The sequence below is a fragment of the Strongylocentrotus purpuratus genome, unplaced genomic scaffold, assembly GCF_000002235.5.
Source record: "Strongylocentrotus purpuratus isolate Spur 01 unplaced genomic scaffold, Spur_5.0 spur5_scaffold_1, whole genome shotgun sequence".
Taxonomy (NCBI): domain Eukaryota; kingdom Metazoa; phylum Echinodermata; class Echinoidea; order Camarodonta; family Strongylocentrotidae; genus Strongylocentrotus; species Strongylocentrotus purpuratus.
Genome location: NW_022145594.1, coordinates 1,391,413 through 1,411,699, shown reverse-complemented (window position 1 = coordinate 1,411,699; position 20,287 = coordinate 1,391,413). Strand labels below are relative to the sequence as shown.

At 36.3% G+C, this 20,287-nt stretch overlaps 1 protein-coding gene across 1 annotated transcript; it reads right to left on the bottom strand.

Moving 5' to 3' along the window:
* Positions 1-1,423: 1,423 nt before the first annotated feature.
* On the bottom strand, positions 1,424-15,588 carry LOC105441151 (sushi, von Willebrand factor type A, EGF and pentraxin domain-containing protein 1-like). Its single transcript, XM_030977514.1, has 4 exons — positions 14,949-15,588; positions 3,372-3,569; positions 2,413-2,598; positions 1,424-1,731 (listed from the first exon to the last, which is right to left on the bottom strand). Exons 1-4 carry the CDS (start codon positions 15,013-15,015, stop codon positions 1,424-1,426), a joined length of 759 nt encoding a protein of 252 aa, XP_030833374.1. The 5' UTR covers positions 15,016-15,588.
* Between the last annotated feature and the right edge of the window lie 4,699 nt (positions 15,589-20,287).

Below are 20,287 nucleotides of genomic sequence, written 5' to 3'. Positions count from 1 at the left end.
GTATTCCATTTGGAGACCATTTTATCAAGAGAATACCTCTCGCCACGCCCCATAATTATACCATCTAACCTGATTAACATTATTCTTGTTTGGCAAAAAAAATAAAAAAAAGTGTTATTTACCATACTGACACAAGACGCCATTATTATTGTCCGGTGATCTAGGATTCCATGTAAACTCCGCTGTATCAGACTGATATGAAAGTGCAATACAATCGCTTTGGTTTGAAACCGGAAATGCCTCATGCCAAAAGAAACGTTCGATGTACTCGGTACCTAATAAAAACAATTTGATAAACACAAATATAAGACAGGCCCATATCTAATAATTTATTTTAGACCGCCGTGAGCGTTAGTGCCTGTCGTATATCTGCGCTATATATAGCCATTATTTCCAAGATGATTAAACATGGATTTGATTTGTTCACCTCAAAATGAAGGCTATTATACGTAGATTATAAATAAAAATCTAAACTTTGGCGAAACGATCTCCATCTATGTAGGTCTCATATTTGTAGAAAAGTCGAGGTCTAGTAGAGGATCGATACATGAACAAGTTGTGAATTGCATGGTAAGTGGTTCGAATCTCTGTCACATCCCTAATGTCCTCTGTCAAGACATTAATCTACAAGCCACTCTCCACCCAGGTGCAGTAGTTGGGTACCCGCAGGAAGAAATTCCTTGAATAGTTAAATGCCTCATCATAGTAGCTCTGCTAAAGCCAAGGTAATATGTTGATGGTTTGTAAAGCACAGTAGACTAATTCTCTATAGCAGTTGTGCTTGCTATGCATGAATAATAATATGATAATAGTGATAATATTCTTGGTTTGTATACTTCTTTATATATCGACAATGTCTCTAAGCGCTTTACAAATATATTGTAGGGTTTCCCGTCCATTTTAAAACTACTTCATTAAATTTCGTTTTTGTTTTCGTTAAAATTTTCCCCCAAACCCTCCTAATTGGGCACATCGCATAGTCAAATTCGTCTGTGGTCATTCATTTTCGAACTTTGTTCAATCAGTTTCATAATTTTACATCCAATTTCGTCGGAGTTAAATCTAGTTCATCCACGGCTGCCAACGTACAATTGCACGAATCAGTTTCGTGATTTTGCAATCGATTTCGTCAAAGCGTCATTAGAATTCGTCACTCGTTCTTTGTAATGTCTTGTCTATGCGACGAATTTGAATTTATTTCTTTTGAAATTGATTGTACAAACACGAAATTGATTATTACATTCCGCAGCGGACCGCCAGGTGAGAGGAATTCGAATGACATCTGATAAAGATTAATGGACAAGTGTTGAAATGGATTGACCATTGACTAATATGAATGATAAATAACCCGGATTCCAAGGACTAAACTGAATCGCTATAAAAGGAATTTAAATGAAAATAGTATTCAAATGGACGGGATATCCTAAATTACCCCGGCCATACGATTCAGGCATGCCAGCACCCAGTGTATGGACATTTCTTGTTTCTTACTATTTTTCCACTTCCAGTCTCGACCTTCCCTGGCTCCGATCCAGAAATTATATCGTTTTAAAAACATAACTAGGAATTCCTGCGTCTGAGCATCTTTCACTGTAGCAAGTATCTCCCCGCTATCATTGCAAAGATTTAATGAGGCCTCCCAATCACTAGGGCCTAGTCGTCCCCGGTAGCAAGTGAGATTGGAATACCGTTCGGTTCGGGTTGTGCTGTCACTGTCTTTGCTGCATGTTCCTGTGAAAAATAATAAATAAATTTAATAACGTAATATAAAATACAACTAAATATGAAGATACTGTACCTCGGGTTGAGGAAATACATGAATCAAATAACACAATTTGTCAATTGTAATACATATTTTTATTGATTAATTTGCTGGCTGTGTACCGAAAATCTTGTTTTCTCCCCAATAAACTAGTGTTAAATCACTATTTAAAAGGTCAAGAATTTATTGCGTTTGAAAAGGGGTTCAACATTTCATGCTGGATGCAACATTTACAAAGCTGATTTAAATGTAATGCTTGGGAAACAACATTCCTAAACATGTTAAAACACTTCAACACACGTTTAATGGGTGCATGATCCATCATGGGTAACATAATTTTATACATCATGTAATGACAGATGTCTGCTCTATTAATTGACACAAAAAACACTTTGATTTTCAAAATATAAAAAAATCAATCATACATTGCCTATTATCACAATTATAATATATTGTTGCTTATTAATAATATTGGTTTCAAGAAATTGCAGTCGTCTTTTTTCCGATTTACCCGAAACTCTTTAGTTCTGCTTTGCTTCAACTAAGAAACTACACTCTATGAAGCGTTAATTGCCTTTATTTTTGTGTGGATATATACGTGTATACATGTAAATATACCAACTTGTCGTTCGCAAAGATAAATGACTTACTTTGACAAACTGGTGGATCATTCTCCCATGTGCCATCTTGTAGACATCTATTCAAGCTACTTCCAAGCAGAGTGTATTCACTGCTGCTGCATGTATATGATATCGTCTGGTTTACCACGGGAGCTTCAGGCAATGGAGGATCGAGCTCTGAATAGGCAGCTATGGGAGGCGATGGGCATTCAACATCTACATGGTCGGGAGAAATATTCCATAATTATCTTTGAACATGTTTAGGAACATAATTTTGGCATTCCTTATGTCAAGATATTATCTCGGTTGTTTTTTTTTTTCTTTTTTTCCGTATTAACAAAAGCTTATATGCATAAAAAGGCCTATAATAATGAAAACATTTATACAAGTCAATAATAACAACTGAACTGCTCTTTCTGGAGCCGTTGATAATAATAGCTCTGTTTGTTCTACACCTCTATGTGGTAAAGGGAAAAAGGAAAACGATAATAATGTATCGAACTAAATGAGGTTTTGATAGATATAATATTGATCGAGATTAATATCTTCACGAATATGACAATATCAACTTTACGAAGGTTAAAAAACATTGCTCAATATGTTCATTACTGGATCATGGCTCTTTCTTTGTTCTTTTCAAGTGATTCTTTTTTTCTTCTAATCATTTGGGGTCTTCACACATTTTTCCTAGATATACTCTAGTTTTATCATTCAAACCTAATTTTCAACATGTCCTTCAATAGTAATATAACTTGTAAAAAGTAAATGTAAAACCATAGGGTTTTTCTTCGTGTGGAATCCTGTAGCCAAACAGTTGCATGTATGACACTGTACACAGGGAATCCTGGGGTCCCGACTGCCAGGAGAGTTCCCGTAAACAATACAAGAATTTAGTTTTTATAGTTTATTATAGTACTTCCATTTGACCCACTGGTGTACATAATCATACTCTTAAAATATAATTATTTCCATTTGTGAAAACCTGTTACCTGTGCATATGGGTGTATGACCCATCCAAGACCTGTCCTCTAAGCACACCCATACAACAGTGTTTGTCAGGCCACCCATCCTGTATCCATCACTGCATTCCCATGTGATATAAGAACCTGTATCCAGCGTTTGGTTCGGCAAGGTTATTATGGTGTTATCTATAGGTCCTGGCATGGCACAGCTAGCTGATATCAAACCTGTGGAGAGGATATATGATGGGAAGTGATCGTAACTACTTTCGGGAAATCAACTCAAGGGCAATTTCAATACCCTATCGTTGCTGTACTATAGAAATCATGTTCCGGTTACGTTGTCATGTTCGCACAATTCAATGCATGGCACACAAGGCGATTTAAATTGCCTTAGGTTGATTTTGTTTAAGTAGTTTTTATTGTTGAAGTAGTTTCTATAAAAACGAAGAACAACCCCAACCCTAGAAAAACACACAAGTTTTCACATCCCTGATGTCTATTTTTTTTTTTATTTTTTTTTTTTTATTTATTATTTATTTATTTTTTTTTTTTTGGGGGGGGGGACAAGGAACAATTCAGGAGGAACAAATGACACCTGACCTGGCTGGAGAGTGGCATATTTAATTAAACGTCTTGTCAAAGGACGGTAGTGCAAGGCTGGGATTTGAATCCCCTATCATGTGACCTACAGTCCGGTGACTTATCCACTAGACCACAACACCTCTACATTATTATCATAGCTTTTCTTCTGTGTACTTAAGATCCATGTGTGCCAGATAATGGCAGATAATGTCCGGCATCTGCTACTGCACCACATATCAAATTATCATTATCATGGTATACGTTGATTTCTCTTCATCTCCTTTGTACAAAACTGATATAATATCGGTTTTGTTGGTATGAAATTCAATACACACACACACACACAATACAACAAACACAATAATAAACGAAACCAGTGCACAGTAGAAAGACTCAGACAGGCTACACTGATATATATTTATTAAAAATACAACACCCACCTTTGCTCTTAAAACAAACAAAAAACTTTAAGTTATCAAGGTTGACAACAGTCAACCTCATGCATACACGAAAACTAGGATTGAAGAAATTCATGGAAATTGTGGTCAACAAAATTAAACGCATTCATTGAACAAGTAATTGAAACCAAATACATCCAGGATATGAATGGAGCCGCAATACAAACAGTCCAAATTTTCAGGTTGAAAATAGGGCAGAAATAACACATGAAAGTGTATAATACGGCCATAAAACCTTGAGAGAATTTTTCTTCTTCTTGTGCATTTGCCTATGAAAAACAAGTTTCGTGAATGTTAGGATACACATAATTGCAAATAGGCTACTTTGCTCGATTATGCATGCTTGAAAGGTACAATAACACTCATCTGAACTTTCTCGTCCAAACTTTCTCATTCTTTCTTTGTTTCTTGTGCGCCTCGGAATAGCATTGTCTAGATAGACGGCGCTATACAAATGCCTATTTTTATTATTATTATTATTAATGTCCCATTTGCAAGCCCCAACAACGAAAAAGTTAAATTCCAACGGCATTTGAAAGATACTACTAATTTAGAAATTCCCTCAAAGCTAAAAGGCTTGGAATGTCTTTTTGTGAGAAAATAACGACCGTTAGTTGTCGAATCTACTCTAGGGATTGCAGTCCTTTTATTAAATAGTCTGATTTCCAAACCCTTGTACCGAATGGTTGCACGTTTTATGCTGCGCAAATATTCAATCAGTTTAATTTGGGCTATTACAATAAGTGGGTTATTGATGTAGACAAATGCTCATGTATACCCTTTACAGCTCATGTTATGTATGTTATTACCAAAGAAAAAGAAAAAGTCACTCAGTCACTCAACAGTGTCTAACAGTGAAGTTTAGAAAGTAAACGGGTTTTCCTTGCGTAGTGTGAATACTAGGATACTGAACGTTTAAATTTCTCAGACAGGACAAACGTGATATATTCATAATTCCTGCAAAGTTCTACAGAATTTGATATTGTCTGCAAAAGGGATACAGTACCTTTAAGTTGCTGTTAATGTTAAACACATTTATCAGTACCTTTAATAGGAGAAAGAGTCCCTGTACTATATCTCTGTGTTCAGAACTACCCCACATCCGCTCTTAGATCCAGAAATGTAAAATACCTGGTTCCAAAGTTATTTAACTTGTAATACTCTGGTAGACCCCATCCAGTCTCCATGATTTAGCCAAATCAATATATAAACTTGATTTGCGTGAAAGAGATAAAATATCATGTAATTTCGTTAAAGTGTAATATATTTGTAAAGCGCATAGAGACATCGTTTATCTATTAAGAGCTACATACATCCACAAATAAGTTATTATTATCACCAATGCATGTTTCTTATTACATTTATGTTTATTAGTTTTATTTTTATTAATATTGTTATTATTTTCGTAATCATTTATATTTGTTTTCATTAAACAAATTTCGTTACACATAAACAAATTCATACTCTATAAAATCAGAATATATCCCATGAACATAAGAGTCGTTGTTCATGGTAAGATAGTGCTAAAAATTTACATTGATAACATTGTTACTAATATGTTTATTCAATAGAAGAATATTTCCTATTCTCACACAGTTTTATGAATCTCAGGCTAAACATGTGACAGTGTTCTCTTAAATTAATATTCCGCAGTCGTTATAAAAGATGACTTCTTAAAGTACATAAAAATCTTACAACTACTGAAATAAAGTATTAACGTTAGTAAATTTAGCATTTGGCGTAGCATTGTGTTTGTGTAGATTGCAAATAGGGTGTACGACTTCAATACACACATAGAACTGTTTGAATAAATATTGGTTATCAGTGGCACTGATATCATGCGGGGGGGGGGGGTCCTGATGTAGATGCAATACGAGTTAAAAGAGATATCAGGAAGTGTGGTGTGAGAAGAGGGGGGGGGGGCTCATATGATTTTATTTTCACTTCCTTTTCCTTATCTTTCTTTCTTTCTATCCCGTCTCTCTCTCTTCCCCCCTCTCTCTCTCTCTCTCTCTCTCTCTACCTATATCACTCTCTTTCTGCCTCTCTCTCTCTCTCTCTCTCTCTCTCTTCCTCTCTGCTCTAATTCAAGGAGTTGGAGGGAGGGGGGCACGTATCCCCAAACCTACACTGTTTTATATAATACTCTTTACTTGGATCTATTTTCCTTCAGACCTAGCTTACGTAAGTCATGATCTACATGTATCTTATAGGATTTCATAGGATTCCATGTAATAATAATAATAATAATTCTCAGTTTATATATATATATATATATATATATATATATTTCAAAGACTTCCCTTCATAGAATGAATGCGTTTACTATAATTATATACTTACATAAAGAATGAGACGAGGTGACTACGTAAATGACGACAAATATGAATTGATATGACGAAGACATCATTCTGGCGATATGTCGGGAAATCAGTGACAGAAGAAGTCTATGGCTGAAAGCGCTTATATGACGTATGCAACTACTGTGTCTACTCGTATTCCTGGCTATCATGAACAAACCTTCACCGGAGAACAAGTCTGGCTGAGTTACACCAGTGTTTATTCCTTTACACATATCCCGTATGGAATGATCATATCATACCGATATGATGTACATGTATTGTGTTCGTTCCGCGAGACTTAATCACAATACACCCAGAATAAATATTTGAATGCGCTTGTGGGTGCTCAATTTGATATCAGCAGTCGGAGGCTTTTGATCATATTCCGTGGCATTGTTTATTTGCTTTGATGCATGGTCTATTGCTATTATGCTTGTCCAACGTTTGATAAATCCACGTGACTCTCGAACACGTGTTATAACTGGACTGCCTTTATGGAAAGGTTATGTGTAAAAGGGGAAGTCCCTTTGACCGTCCGTACACAAACGATCAAGACATGTGGACTTTAATCCTATTGGTATTGTATTTGAAGAGATGGTTGAGTCTTGGTAAAGAGGAAAAATACTTTGTTAGGTTTTCTAATATTTTAAATTCAGTTGTTTGGAAGAATATCATAGAAGAAACGTCCACTGTAAAAGGAATGGTCCTTACATGCCCTCGTATCTGAGAATATGACAAGGTATAGCTGAAAATGTTTGACAAAATATCTTCGTGTAGTCCCATAAACCAATTTCTGTGTTCAGTGCATGTAATCTTCAGCAAGAAATGGACAATTTCTAATCTTCTTTATCATTCAACAGCCTCACAGTACACTTCAAGTCGGATGTACTACATTTGTAACCTTTGCACATTGCTTTCAGATAGTTTATATCACAATGCAATCACGTGACCAGTTAGTCAACTTTATCTTGAGGCAATCACTTCACCTAACATAAATATCGATGGCACCGATCGCACACTTTGATATTGAGTAGTTCCTCTTAAGATTCTGAAGTGATACCAAACCAGTGGGTGGCGATACAGAACTTCATAGTGAAGGGTTAATAATAATAACAATAATAGAGAATATTTTTGAAGCGCATAAAAAATTGAAAATTTCTCTATGCGCTTTACAATCATAACAAATTTGAATATATAAACAACATCAATACAACAATAAAATAACAAAATAGATAAGTAAATGGCAGAAAATAGTTATGGGAAAGTTAACCAATGCACCTATTAGTAAACCTACATTGTAAGTAAAACTAATTAACATTACATATAACAAGCTCAACAAACAGACACTCATCATGTCGAATCAGCCACAGAAGAAGTCACAGAAGAAATAGTATCACGTGCAGACCTGATGTATCGATATAGTTCCTCTTTCCTTGCGAGGTAAAACACAATAAAGCCTCGTTTAGATATGAACCGGTAACCCGCGTGGATATTTTTATGATAACGTGAAATGTAATACGCTTCATATTTCAGTATAGCGATATCGACTGCTACCAGAGGACTGGCCGTTTTTATAATTTCAAGGGAAATTTGCCTCCGCTGCTATCACCCCCCCCCCCCAAACAAAATAAATAAATAAATAAATATTAAAAAAAATGGGGGATGCAAAAACCCTTATTCTGAGAGAATATATGAGACACACTGCCGGCTCCACACTGGTATATTCTTAGCCATTTGGGGTATCGTGGTCGAAGGGTTTAAGCACTTCGACTGAAATGCGAATGTCGTTGGTTTGATCCCCGACACGGTACTAATGCCATTTGGTAAGGCATTAATCTACATTTGACATTCAATACTCAGGAGAGAAATGGCAATCCGGTAGCATGATAAAATCCTTTGATTTGTTTAAAGGTAATACAAAGTTTTGGGAAAGTTTGAAAATTGGGTGGATATTGATTCTTTACAATTTTGATATATTTGGATGCCACTGTGGATGTCTTATAAGCACTAAAAAAATTACCCCCTAAAACACTTCTGTTTTCGAGAAGAAAAAAATTTACCGGTGCTCCCGGTAAATTTCGATGAATTTCAAATAGCGCCTACGGCCGTACAATGGTAGCTGCGACCATGAAAATCTCAGAATATGTAGTTGTGATATGTTATTTCCAAACGGGAATAGCTAATCGGTCGATTTTAGCTAAATTAATATCTTGACCTTGAGAGGGAGCCATACAACATAAAGAGTTTATCATTTATAATTTCATAACTTTAGACTCGATTTCAACCGGGACAACGATCAATGAATGTTGTAGGAACGCATATGCTTCCAATATTTTAATTTAAACCAAATTCATGACCCCATACCAAAACTTTGTAATACCTTTAAGTAATTGCCATATGCCTTCACGGTGACCATAACGTAAGAATGCTCCCAGAGAGTGGAGATGGTGCACAATGTACGTGAATGAATCCGATGACCGGGGTAATAATATTTGTAAAGCGTTTAGAGACGGTAGTGCGTATTAAAGCCAGACTGTATACTACTTGTAGCTACTTACTCCCTCGATATAGAAAAACTTCCCCAATCGGTGCCTGTTGGTCCCCCATGATCCTCTTGTTCATATGTTAATTGAGAGCTGAGTTAATGAGATAGCCACCTGGTAGTGACCTTCCTCACTGTGTGGTCTAATCCCTTCTGGATAAACTAGTAGAGCCGGCATTTAAGCCCTACATGAATATCGATTATTATTATTATTATATATTAATGCAATTTTCGGTTTGGTCTGTTTTCGGTCTAGTGTTGCTATCATCTTTGTGACTAAGGTGTTAAACCCTGATAAACAAGTTTGCTTTATATTGAATTTCAAATTTCGAAAAAAAAGGAAGAGGAAATAAAATAGAATATAAGCAAAAAGTACAAGCAGGACTCCGTAACCAAGTAAGTTCCTTTCAGGTCAATATTTGACTTTAGTTATGAGTATTGCAGCCTTTTCACACACAGCTAAAAAGGCTGTGTGTCACGTACAATCAGGGTCAATCTCCCAGTTTGGTGTTTTCGTTCAAAGGCCAGTATTGTGATGTACACAATGCATTGATCGCGTGTGTATCTTCCACAATTTACAAGCTCTACTTTTCAGTGGACCTCTCCATTTCCTCATAATAAAATGCAGTTAACTTTATAATTCAATTTTTGTCTTCCTCAAAAGTATAAATTACTGTTATTTTTTTTATATTACAAGTGTAATTATGTTTTGCATACATTTTCCCTTGTATTCGTTATTATAAATTGTATTTCTGTTGGAAATGAAAAAAATAAAAATAAAAAATATGATTTAAACATGTTAAACTATGATATACATCATTGTTAATTTCCAATGTCCTACACCACCTTTGCTTACATATTCTTTACGAACTAAAAGTTTTAGTCATGAACATATTTCTTATCATTCCATGTAATGTGAGTGTCACTCTACCTCCCCCCCCCCCCCTTCTCTCACTCTCTCTCTCTCTCTCTCTCTCTCTCACACACACTCACACACACAAATAAAAAAAACATACACACACACTTTCTCTCTCTAAAACAAGCACTCGTTCTCTCACTTTCCCCTCCCCTCTCCCTCTCCCTCCCTCTCTCTCTCTCTCTCTCTCTCTCATACACACGCACACACGCACTCTCTCTCTCTCTCTCTCTCTCTCTCTATTGCTCTTCTTTTATTTTCATCATTCACGGAGTTGGGGGAGCACGTTCCCCATACCAACAACTCTATTTTTCGTGTATTTTTTTTTGGTAAAAAACTAAATTAGATATGATTAAGATAATACAAGAAACATGAGACTACATAAACGAAACACATGAATCTACTTTCCTTCAGACCAACGTTGTTAGCTCACTGGCATCAGTAATACAATTTGCGTTAACTACTCATGTATATACATGAATCTACTTAGGGAAACTCATGATCATTTCTGGATGACTTCCCTTCATAGAATGACTGTCTTCAGTATATATACTTACATATATAGTGAGACGAGGTGACTACGTGAATGACGACACTTATGAATTGATATGACGAAGACTTCATTCTGACGATATGTCGGAAAAGCAGTAACAGAAGAAGGAAATGGCTGAAAGCACTTTTTATGACGTACGCAACAATTGTGTCTGCTTGTATTCCTGGCTATCATGAACAGCCCTTCACCAGAGAACAAGTCTGACTGAGTTTCTTCCGTGTTTATTTCCTTTCATATATCCCGGATGGAACGATCATATCATATCGAAATGATGTACAGTGTACACGTACTGTGTTCGTTCAGCAAGACTTTAAGAGTCCCAATAGACGATATCAGCAGTCGAAGGCTGTTCATGCTTTGCGCGGCATTATTTATCTGCGTTGATGCATCGTCTTTTGCTATTGTTATGTTAAATGGTCCAATGTTTGACAAATCCGATTGTTACATAACAACGGGCTTCCTTTATGAAATGGTTCTGTGGAAAGGGGAAGTCCCTTTGACCGCCCTTACAACAATGCTAACATCACGGTGACAATACCGTAGGAATACTCCCCAGAGAGTGGAGATGGTGCACATTGAGCGTGGATGATTCCGATGACCGGGGTAACAATATCTGCAAAGCGCTTATAGACTGTATTTCTTATAAAGCGCTACGTAAATTCAGAGTATGATTATTATTGTTATCATTTTAATGTTCTGTTTGGTCTGTTTTCTGTTTTGTGTTTGTCGCATTGGTGTGACTGAGGTATCAAGCCCGAATTAAAAAAAAAAGCTCGCTTATTGAATTTCGGAAACAAAAAGAAAGAGGAAATGAAATAGAATATAAGCAAAACTACAATCAGCACTTAGTTATTTCATTTTAGGTAAATATTTGATTTAAGATAATTAGTAACTATCTGTGTCGTATTCAATAGGGGTCAATCTCCCACTTTGGTGTTTGTTCAAAGGCCGCTTTATATATTTACACAAATCTTTGAATAGTTTGTATCTGCGTAATTCAGTTAAACATGTTTGTTAAACTACCTGATAATTGTTAATTTCTGACTTCCAACTTCCCCTTTGCTTACATATTCTTGACGAAACTTACATTTTCACGTGAACCCATTTCTAATCTGTTAATGTATCTCTGTACACCAACCTTCTCCCCCCCCCCCCTCTCTCTCTCTCTCTCTCTCTCTCTTTTCCCCCTCACAGTCTCTCTTTCGTTCTCTCTCTCTCTCTTTGCCTCACACATACACACATATTTTATTTCCCCATATTTCTTTTAATAATAAGATTTTGTATTCCAAATAAATCATTACAAAAATATTAATGTATTTTATTCCATACTAATACAAATCTTCATTTCGTTTTCATAACACAAATACATTATTTAACCCATTGCTTAGTGGAACCTGGTGGTCTCTGTGTTAAGTCTATGGGAATTAAATAATGCAGTAGTCAACGGGTTAAAAAAACAGTGAGCAAAGAAGGAGAATAATGCAATGAAATCACTTCATTTTTACAATAATAAAAATAGCATACTGAACTTAGTTATTACCATCATTCATGAAAAATAACATAATACATACACTGTTGGTAATAATGGTGGAATATTTATTTTAACCCCAGTTTAGGGAAGGATTTAAAAAAAAATTATTTATTTCTAATAGATCTAGATAATGGCATATATTCTGAGATTTTATTGAATGTTAATTTGCGAGTGTTTGTTTTGCGTGACTGCTAAATCATATGTGTGCTACTATGCTAATCAGCTAGGGAACCTACGTCCTTAAATCATAATTGACAGTAATGAGGATTAATGCCTCACAAAAGGGCACTAATATAGCTGATCGACACGATTTTTATCCTGGGGCCTCACAGTAACGAGGCCATTGCTTAGCCCCTGAATCATGAATGTACGCAGTGTTTGCTAGGGTACGCGGCCGCCCCCACAAATCCCCCAAAACGAAGAAAATGCAATAAATTGTCAAAAATTCATTGCATTTTCCCCCGGCCCCCAACAGGAAAAATTCCTCTGTGTGGCCATGCCTTGAACCATAATGCATGGCCCTACAGATGAATTTTTCCTGTTGGGGGCCGGGGGAAAATGCAATGAATTTTTGACAATTTATTGCATTTTCTTCGTTTTGGGGGATTTGTGGAAGGGGCCGCGTACCCTAGCAAACACTGCGTACAGTCATGATTCAGGGGCTAAGCAATGGCCTCGTTACTATGAGGCCCCAGGATAAAAATCGTGTCGATCAGCTATATATTAGTGCCCTTTTGTGAGGCATTAATCCTCATTACTGTCAATTATGACTTAACGACGTAGGTCCCTTAGCTGATTAGCATAGTAGCACACATATGATTAAGCAGTCACGCAAACAAACACTAGCAAATTAATATTCAATAAAATCTGAGAATGTATGCCATTATCTAGATCTATTAAAAATAAATAATTTTTTAAAATCCTTCCCTAAACTGGGGTAAAAATAAATATTCCACCATTATGACCAACAGTGTATTTGTGTATACAATGCATCCTCCATCAATATCCCACGCCACCCCTCCACCCCTTCTACCACACTAACCCCCCCCCCCCCCCCCCGTAAACTACCAGGGAGTCCCATGAATATATATGCCTCATTTTATATCTCTTAATTCAGCCGAGCCGAAACATTGAATACAGAAATGCTATCACTGTTTAACTTTCATGCAGTACAGAAATATATGTAAATAAGACTCTATCCCTTTAGTACAGAATGAACAGTAATTGTCCCCCACGAACCCAAACCTCATCAAATGTTCCCTTGTGTATATGATTCCATGTAAAAGCCTAAACTGAAATTCATTTTGTTTTCTGATAAGAGTTGTGCTCCTTGCTCGGATAAAAACATGTACGTATTTCTTTTTTTGTAAATTTAAAATTGCTCTGACCATCCCTGACTGTTAAATTGTGTGATTCAGGTAAACTGTTGATAAAACAATTATAAATAGTTTTAGATTTAACTATCTGGAAAGGTGTTTTCTGCCCCAGCAATATTCATGTTTATATTAAAGTTTTCCAATTGGTTGGCATGGCATGAGCAATATTTATTATCTGGAGCAATTAATTTGCATTAATCCCAAGATTTTGAAAATAAGCCAAGGGCTTCATATGTCCATTATCGCAAATTTGATTTACAGTGTGTATGCCTTTATTGAATAGATCATAATCAAAAATAATTTTACCTCTTATACGTATATGATGATTATTAAATATAACTGGGTTGACCTTCTCTTCATACAATCTATATTTCCTCATATCCTGCCAAGCCTTTAGCGTTTCTAAATAAAATTGTGGTATTTTCAATGTTAATTTAGACGTGTGAAAGTCGCGTAGAAACAGAAATTTCCCTCCAACTGTTCTAAAACAAGAATTTCAAATACAGTTTCCATCCAGGATCCCTATCTCCATACAATACGTAATTTAGCCACATCGAACGTCGCGCCTTTACGAACAATTTAGAATTGACATTTTTAACCCTCCATGCGAGTAGTCCTGATACATTACATTTCTCTTTATGTGGTCTTTACCAGCCAAAAAAGAAATCAAAATTAATTTTTCCACCTCAGTAAACAACCACTGAGGAACTTCTAAAAGTGATGAGACATATTTTAACTTTGATAATGCTTATGTTTTTAACAATTTTATTTTACCCATATACACACTCTTTCTCTATCTCTCTCTCTCTCTCTCTCTAACACACCCTCACTCACTCTCCCTCTCTCTATCTTTCTCTCACTATTTCTATCTCTCTCTCTCTAACACACCCTCACTCTCTCTCTCTCTCTCTCTCTCCAGCTTTCTCTCACTATCTCTCTTTCTCTCTCTCTCTCTCTCTTTCTCTCACTATCTCTCTCTCTCTCTCTCTCTCGCTCTTCTTTTATTTTCATCATTCAAGGAGTTCGGGGAAATTTCCCCATACCTACGATTCTATTTTATGTGTACTGTTAACTTTAAAAAAATAATAAATCGGATATGAAAAAGATAAGACAAGAAACATGAGACTACAGGAACTAAACACATGAATCCACTTTCCTCCAACAACGTTGTTAGCTCAGTAGCTGACGTCAGCCATAAACTACATGTATCTTATAGGATGCTATATATAGGAAAACTCATGATCATTTCTTGATGACTTCCCTTAATTGAATGACTGTATTTTGTATATATACAATATACTTACATACATAGTGAGACGAGGTGACTACGTGAATGACGACACATATGAATTGATATGCCGAAGACTTCATTCTGGCGATATGTCAGGAAAATAGTATCAGAAGAAGTAAACGGCTGAAAGCACTTATTATGACGAACGCAACACTTGTCTCTCCTGGCTATCGTGAACAGTCGTTTCCCAATGAACAAGTTTGACTAAGTTTCTTCCGTGTTAATTCCTCTAATATATCCCGGATGGAACGATCATATCATATCGAAATGATGTACGATGTACTGTGTTCGTTCTGCGAGACTTAATCACAATTCACGATTTCAGCACTCGAAGGCATTTCATGCTTTTGCGTGGCATTATTTATCTGCGTTGATGCATCGTCATTTGCTATTGTTATGTTAAATGGTCCAATGTTTGACAAATCCGATGGTTACATAACAACAGACTTTCTTTATGAAATGGTTCTGTGGAAAGGGGGAAATCCCTTTGACCATCCTTTACAGAGACGCTTTAGAACTGTGGACTTTAATCCTATTGGTATATTGTATTAAAAGAGAAGGTTGCGTCTTGATAAAAAGGAATAATAGTTAGTCAAGATTTTGAGATTTCTCAATCTTTTAAAGTCATATCTTTGGGGAAGAATATCGGAGTAGTAATGTCCACTGACTCTAGCTATAGGTATTTTCACAACTGGCATACTCCCGACCCCCCCCCCCTCTCTCTCTCTCTCTCTCTCGCTCTCTCCCCTGTCGCTCTCTCTCTCTCTCTCTCCTACCTCTCTCTCTCTCTCTCTCTCTCTCTCTCTCCTACCCCCTCTCTCTCTCTCTCCTACCCCCTCTCTCTCTCTCTCTCCTACCCCCTCTCTCTCTCTCTCTCTTTTCCCCCTACCGCTCTCTCTCTCTCTCTCTCTCTCTCTCTCTCTCTCTCTCTCGCTCTAGCTCTCTCTTTCATACATGCCCAACACACTCACGTCGATCACAAAGGAATTTTCTTTTTCTAGCTCTATACTATGCATAAATTAAAAGGCAGTTTGTCGCTTTTATTCCCCTTTCCTGTTTCGTACAAGGCCATTTTCATTTTTAACCTCCTTTTTGTTCTTCTTTTAAGCAAATTGATTTCACTAATCATCTACCAATTGTCTCTTGCTATGTGCAGCGAGTGAGCAGGTTTGTGTTGTAGTTTAAGGGATGATTGTTCATGAATGATGAAATGGAAGTAGAATACGAAACTACAAATGTTATACTTATTGAGATAATAAATCAAGTGAAGTTTATTCAGATACAATACATGACTTCATTCTATGGTCGGAAAAAAATAAATGACAAGATGTGATTATCAAACAGCAACATAGAACAAACTATTATAACGATTAACTGTCCTTTTCTGAAACATGAATGAGATACTTGAATGTACAAGGCACAATGCAGGCTGTAGAAGAAACAACAACAACCACCGTGTACACGGACATAATTGGGTCGTATATACTGCTCTATGCCTCCCCTTCTCTCTCTCTCTCTCTACCACACCCCTCCATCTCGCTCTGTTTTCCCCCCTCCCTGTCTGTCACCGCTTTTCCACTTCTCTCTCTCCCTCAATGTCTGTTTCTCCCTTGTTTTGTCTCTCTCTCCCTCTCTCTCTCCCTCTCTTTCTTTATCTCTCTTTCTCTCTCTCTCTCTCTCTCTCTCTCTCCCCCTCTCTCCTTATTTATCATTTATGTAAGCTTAATTGTTTATATTGCTGATGTATTAATAGTGCCACTTATGCCTCTTGTGTTATCCAATGATGCTTCATATTATCTTTAAGCCAAATTGTATCCTTCCGGATTTACTTGTAAAAATAAAATGACATGTAAATATTTGGACATAATATATAGAGATTTCCACTTACAAGATATACAATACTTATAATAGTATGATAAAGGCATATAAGACAGATCGCGACGTGTTGATGGTATCTTGCGATTAATACGTATACAGAGAAGATGGCTGTTTAAACTAATACGGGTGCTATCAATAAAAGTGACATGTTACGCATTCCCTGAAGGCCATTGGAAGTAGCCCAGCTTTTCAATACAAGGCTCTTTGAATAACGCGAGCGCCCATTTCCTGTTGAGCAGGTGCTCTGAATACTGAATCTCAATCGAATTCTATGGTCCTCTCTGATCGCGGTACAGACCCAGTCACACCAGCACCAGTTACGATAACGCTTTTTATCCGTACATTACATACAAATGTTTATTTACAATCTAAGCGTTCTCAAAGCGATGAAACTTCTTTGTGTATAGCGCAGTCTAAATAAGCAGAATTATCATATGTATTATTATTATCTTTTATTTTTATCATCATTATTATGATTATTAGTACTATCATTACACAGAATAATTGCATGACTGGGGGGGGGGGGGTAATCATAACATGAAGTTTGAACTTACCACTTACCACCTTAACATTTACTTGGTAAGATTTCGCCTATTTATGTGTACTTTGACGAGCCGAGTAAAACCTGGATAATAATAATGATAATGACGATGATAATACTACTAATAATGATAATAATACCAATATTAATAATGATAAAATAACATTCCAATAGCGCTTAATGCAAAAGAATAGGGAGTCTGGATATGCTTCATCTCTGTTAACTTTATGGGCGTTAAGAAAATTAAACTTAATGTAATAATGTATTACTTTACCCGTGATTTGATTAGCTTTTGATTATTCACTATAATGCAAGAATCATTGCAGCTAAATGCTCATTCTAGATACTTGTAGATTCTACGAAACATGAATAAAAACAATAAGTGATAACTATGAATATACAATAACATTAAAATAATGATCTAAGATGATTTTTGGTTCATGTAGGGAAAGGAACTTTAATTAGGCATATATTTAAACAATACCATGTGAGCATCATTGGTCGGTAAACTATAAAGCTGGTCTTAATTTTTGAAGAAACTGGTGCTGAAGACCGATTAATAAAACATCATTCATGTTCTGCCTTGACTGATTGTATTGTTTTCATTATTAAATCACTGATATGTGATCAGCCATGACGCATAACAAGTATTTAAAGACTTTCTAGATCAACTTAAGTGCCCCATTGGAATTCCTATAAATATCAGGTCCTGGTATTTATAGGAAATCCAAACAACTCAAATCGTACGCTGTTTTGTTTTTTATTTTATTTTTAAAGACTTTTTCGATCGTGTTGAAGCTCAAGTTGAAGTTGAAGCTCAGTATAAATCAGTGAGCAACATCGATATTATGTAGTAACTGTTATCGTTATCATTATGGATGAGGTATGACCGGCCCTTTAATCAAGTAGTAAGGGGTAGGTAGGGAGATGATGCGCCCGTTTCCACCACCAGTAGAAAGATGCGAGTCACTAGGGAAGGACAGAAATACATCAAAGCCCATTTTATACGGACTACTGTTATACATTTTCACTTGCAATCATTGCGATAGAGGACAAAGCAGTTTTTGGAGAACAGTGTTGTGATCGAGATATGAAACAGAGGTCCAAATTCGTCGAGACTAACTTCGTTCTTCGTAAATTACGTTTCATGACGATTTTTTGCTTCAAATCACATTCGTGTGTGATATACATTCTCCAATATCACATCTAGTTATGATCATTATGACGTCAAATAACCGGTATCCATGGTAATGAATGTTCGCCATTATTCTAATACCCAATTTTTTCTAGGGCAAGGAAGCGAATCATGGATATAGCATCAGATAGAATGAGGAGATTTATTTCGGCTGTCCTACTTTTCCAAATAATTGCAGGTTAGTTTCAACTTCTCTGATCCCTTATCTTCGTTTCGTACTCTTGAAATAGATGTATATATCTATTCATATTGATATTGTGTTAGTTCGTGTTAGGATGTATGTGGGGTGTACTTGTGTGTGTATTCTTCTGTGTGTGGAGGGTGTGTGTGCGTGTGTGAAAGTGAGTTTGATCCTTTTTCCAGGGATCTCAAATAACAAGGCTTTAGCTTCCATGTCGGCCTCTGTATTTCCAAACATTGTTTTTTGTTTTCTTGTCTCTTTTTGTTCCGGTGTTTGGTAAAATCGAATTATGCATTTACTTTTACATCATAAAACAAATTACGTAATTGTTAGTTCTGTATGAACCAAGTCATGTTGCACATTTATTTATTGTATTTTTTTTTGGTTGTTATTTGTGATTATCAAAATAATGCTCTGCATACTTTAACAAGTTATATGGTTGTTCGCTTTTGGGGGGAAATGAATAAGAATGACATGAAATGAGAAATGAAATAATAAAAGAAAGCACAGGCACGTTCATAACCATGTACATACCGCTGCCTTGACAACAAATGTAATTGTAATTCTTACTCGTAAATGTAATTGTGATTCTTCCTCATAAATGTAATGATTCTTCATATCTTTCAAATAAATACATGAAAGAAGATTTTCGTTAGATGAAAATTCCCAATTATATTCCAATCTAATAGCTTGCATGGTGTCCTTCAATCTCACATCGTTTAAGCAGGAAACGTGGTTCATTTTGACTTGATTGGATTTCTACCATAAGACGCCAGAAGCCCTATCGGTCAGACACATAATAAACAACTTGGTGGGCAGTATTTCACCCACAAAACGACCCTAAAGACTATCCACAAAACAACAACAATCGAAATAATAACAACAACAACAACCTATGGTAATTTCAATAGCCCTTTCCAATGGGTATTTAAAATTTAGAAATTTGTTTACAGTAGTCAAACCAACTCCAAACGGACTAATTTTTGGCCGTATAGAATAATGTAATTGTATGTTCGATCTGTTCTCGGTCTGGTGTCGGTCTCGTAGGTCTCACTGTGGTATTGCAATTACATATGACACAATTCGACCATGATTTTTCCCCTTGATTTTATTTTGCGAAAGTCCCTGCGATCCCACTTCAATTATTTGACAGTGTAATGAAGATTTCCCCGAAACGAGAATGAAACCTTTTAATTATTCCATCTCGTCCAGATGTAGTTCGCCCACAATGGTTGGAGGAGTGTCCGGTGAACTGGCTCGAGTATAACTCTCATTGTTATTTCTTCGATTATAACACGTCTGTCAACTGGAGCGAGGCACGAAGCCAATGCGGGCTAGATGTTGACGGGGCCGATTTGGTCGTCATGGAAACAGAAGGAGAACTCATGTAAGTGGGAAACCGATGTGTTGAAAGTCGTATGGATAAATCAATCCAAGAGCCAGGATATGAAGGAAATGCATCGTGATCATGGTTTTGAAAGAGACAAACTCCCAAAAGTTATTTCGTTAAAATTGAGACGAAATATTTATATCGCGCAAAGTATTTAATTCTCGACA

Coding starts and splice junctions, on each gene's coding strand:
- LOC105441151 (XM_030977514.1), bottom strand. CDS start 15,015: ATGAAGTCTTCGGCATATCAATTCATATGTGTCGTCATTCACGTAGTC. Junction 3,570..14,948: donor CACCTCGTCTCACTATGTAT/GTAAGTATATTG, acceptor TCCTCTCCACAG/GTTTGATATCAGCTAGCTGT. Junction 1,732..2,412: donor TGATCCACCAGTTTGTCAAA/GTAAGTCATTTA, acceptor TATTTTTCACAG/GAACATGCAGCAAAGACAGT.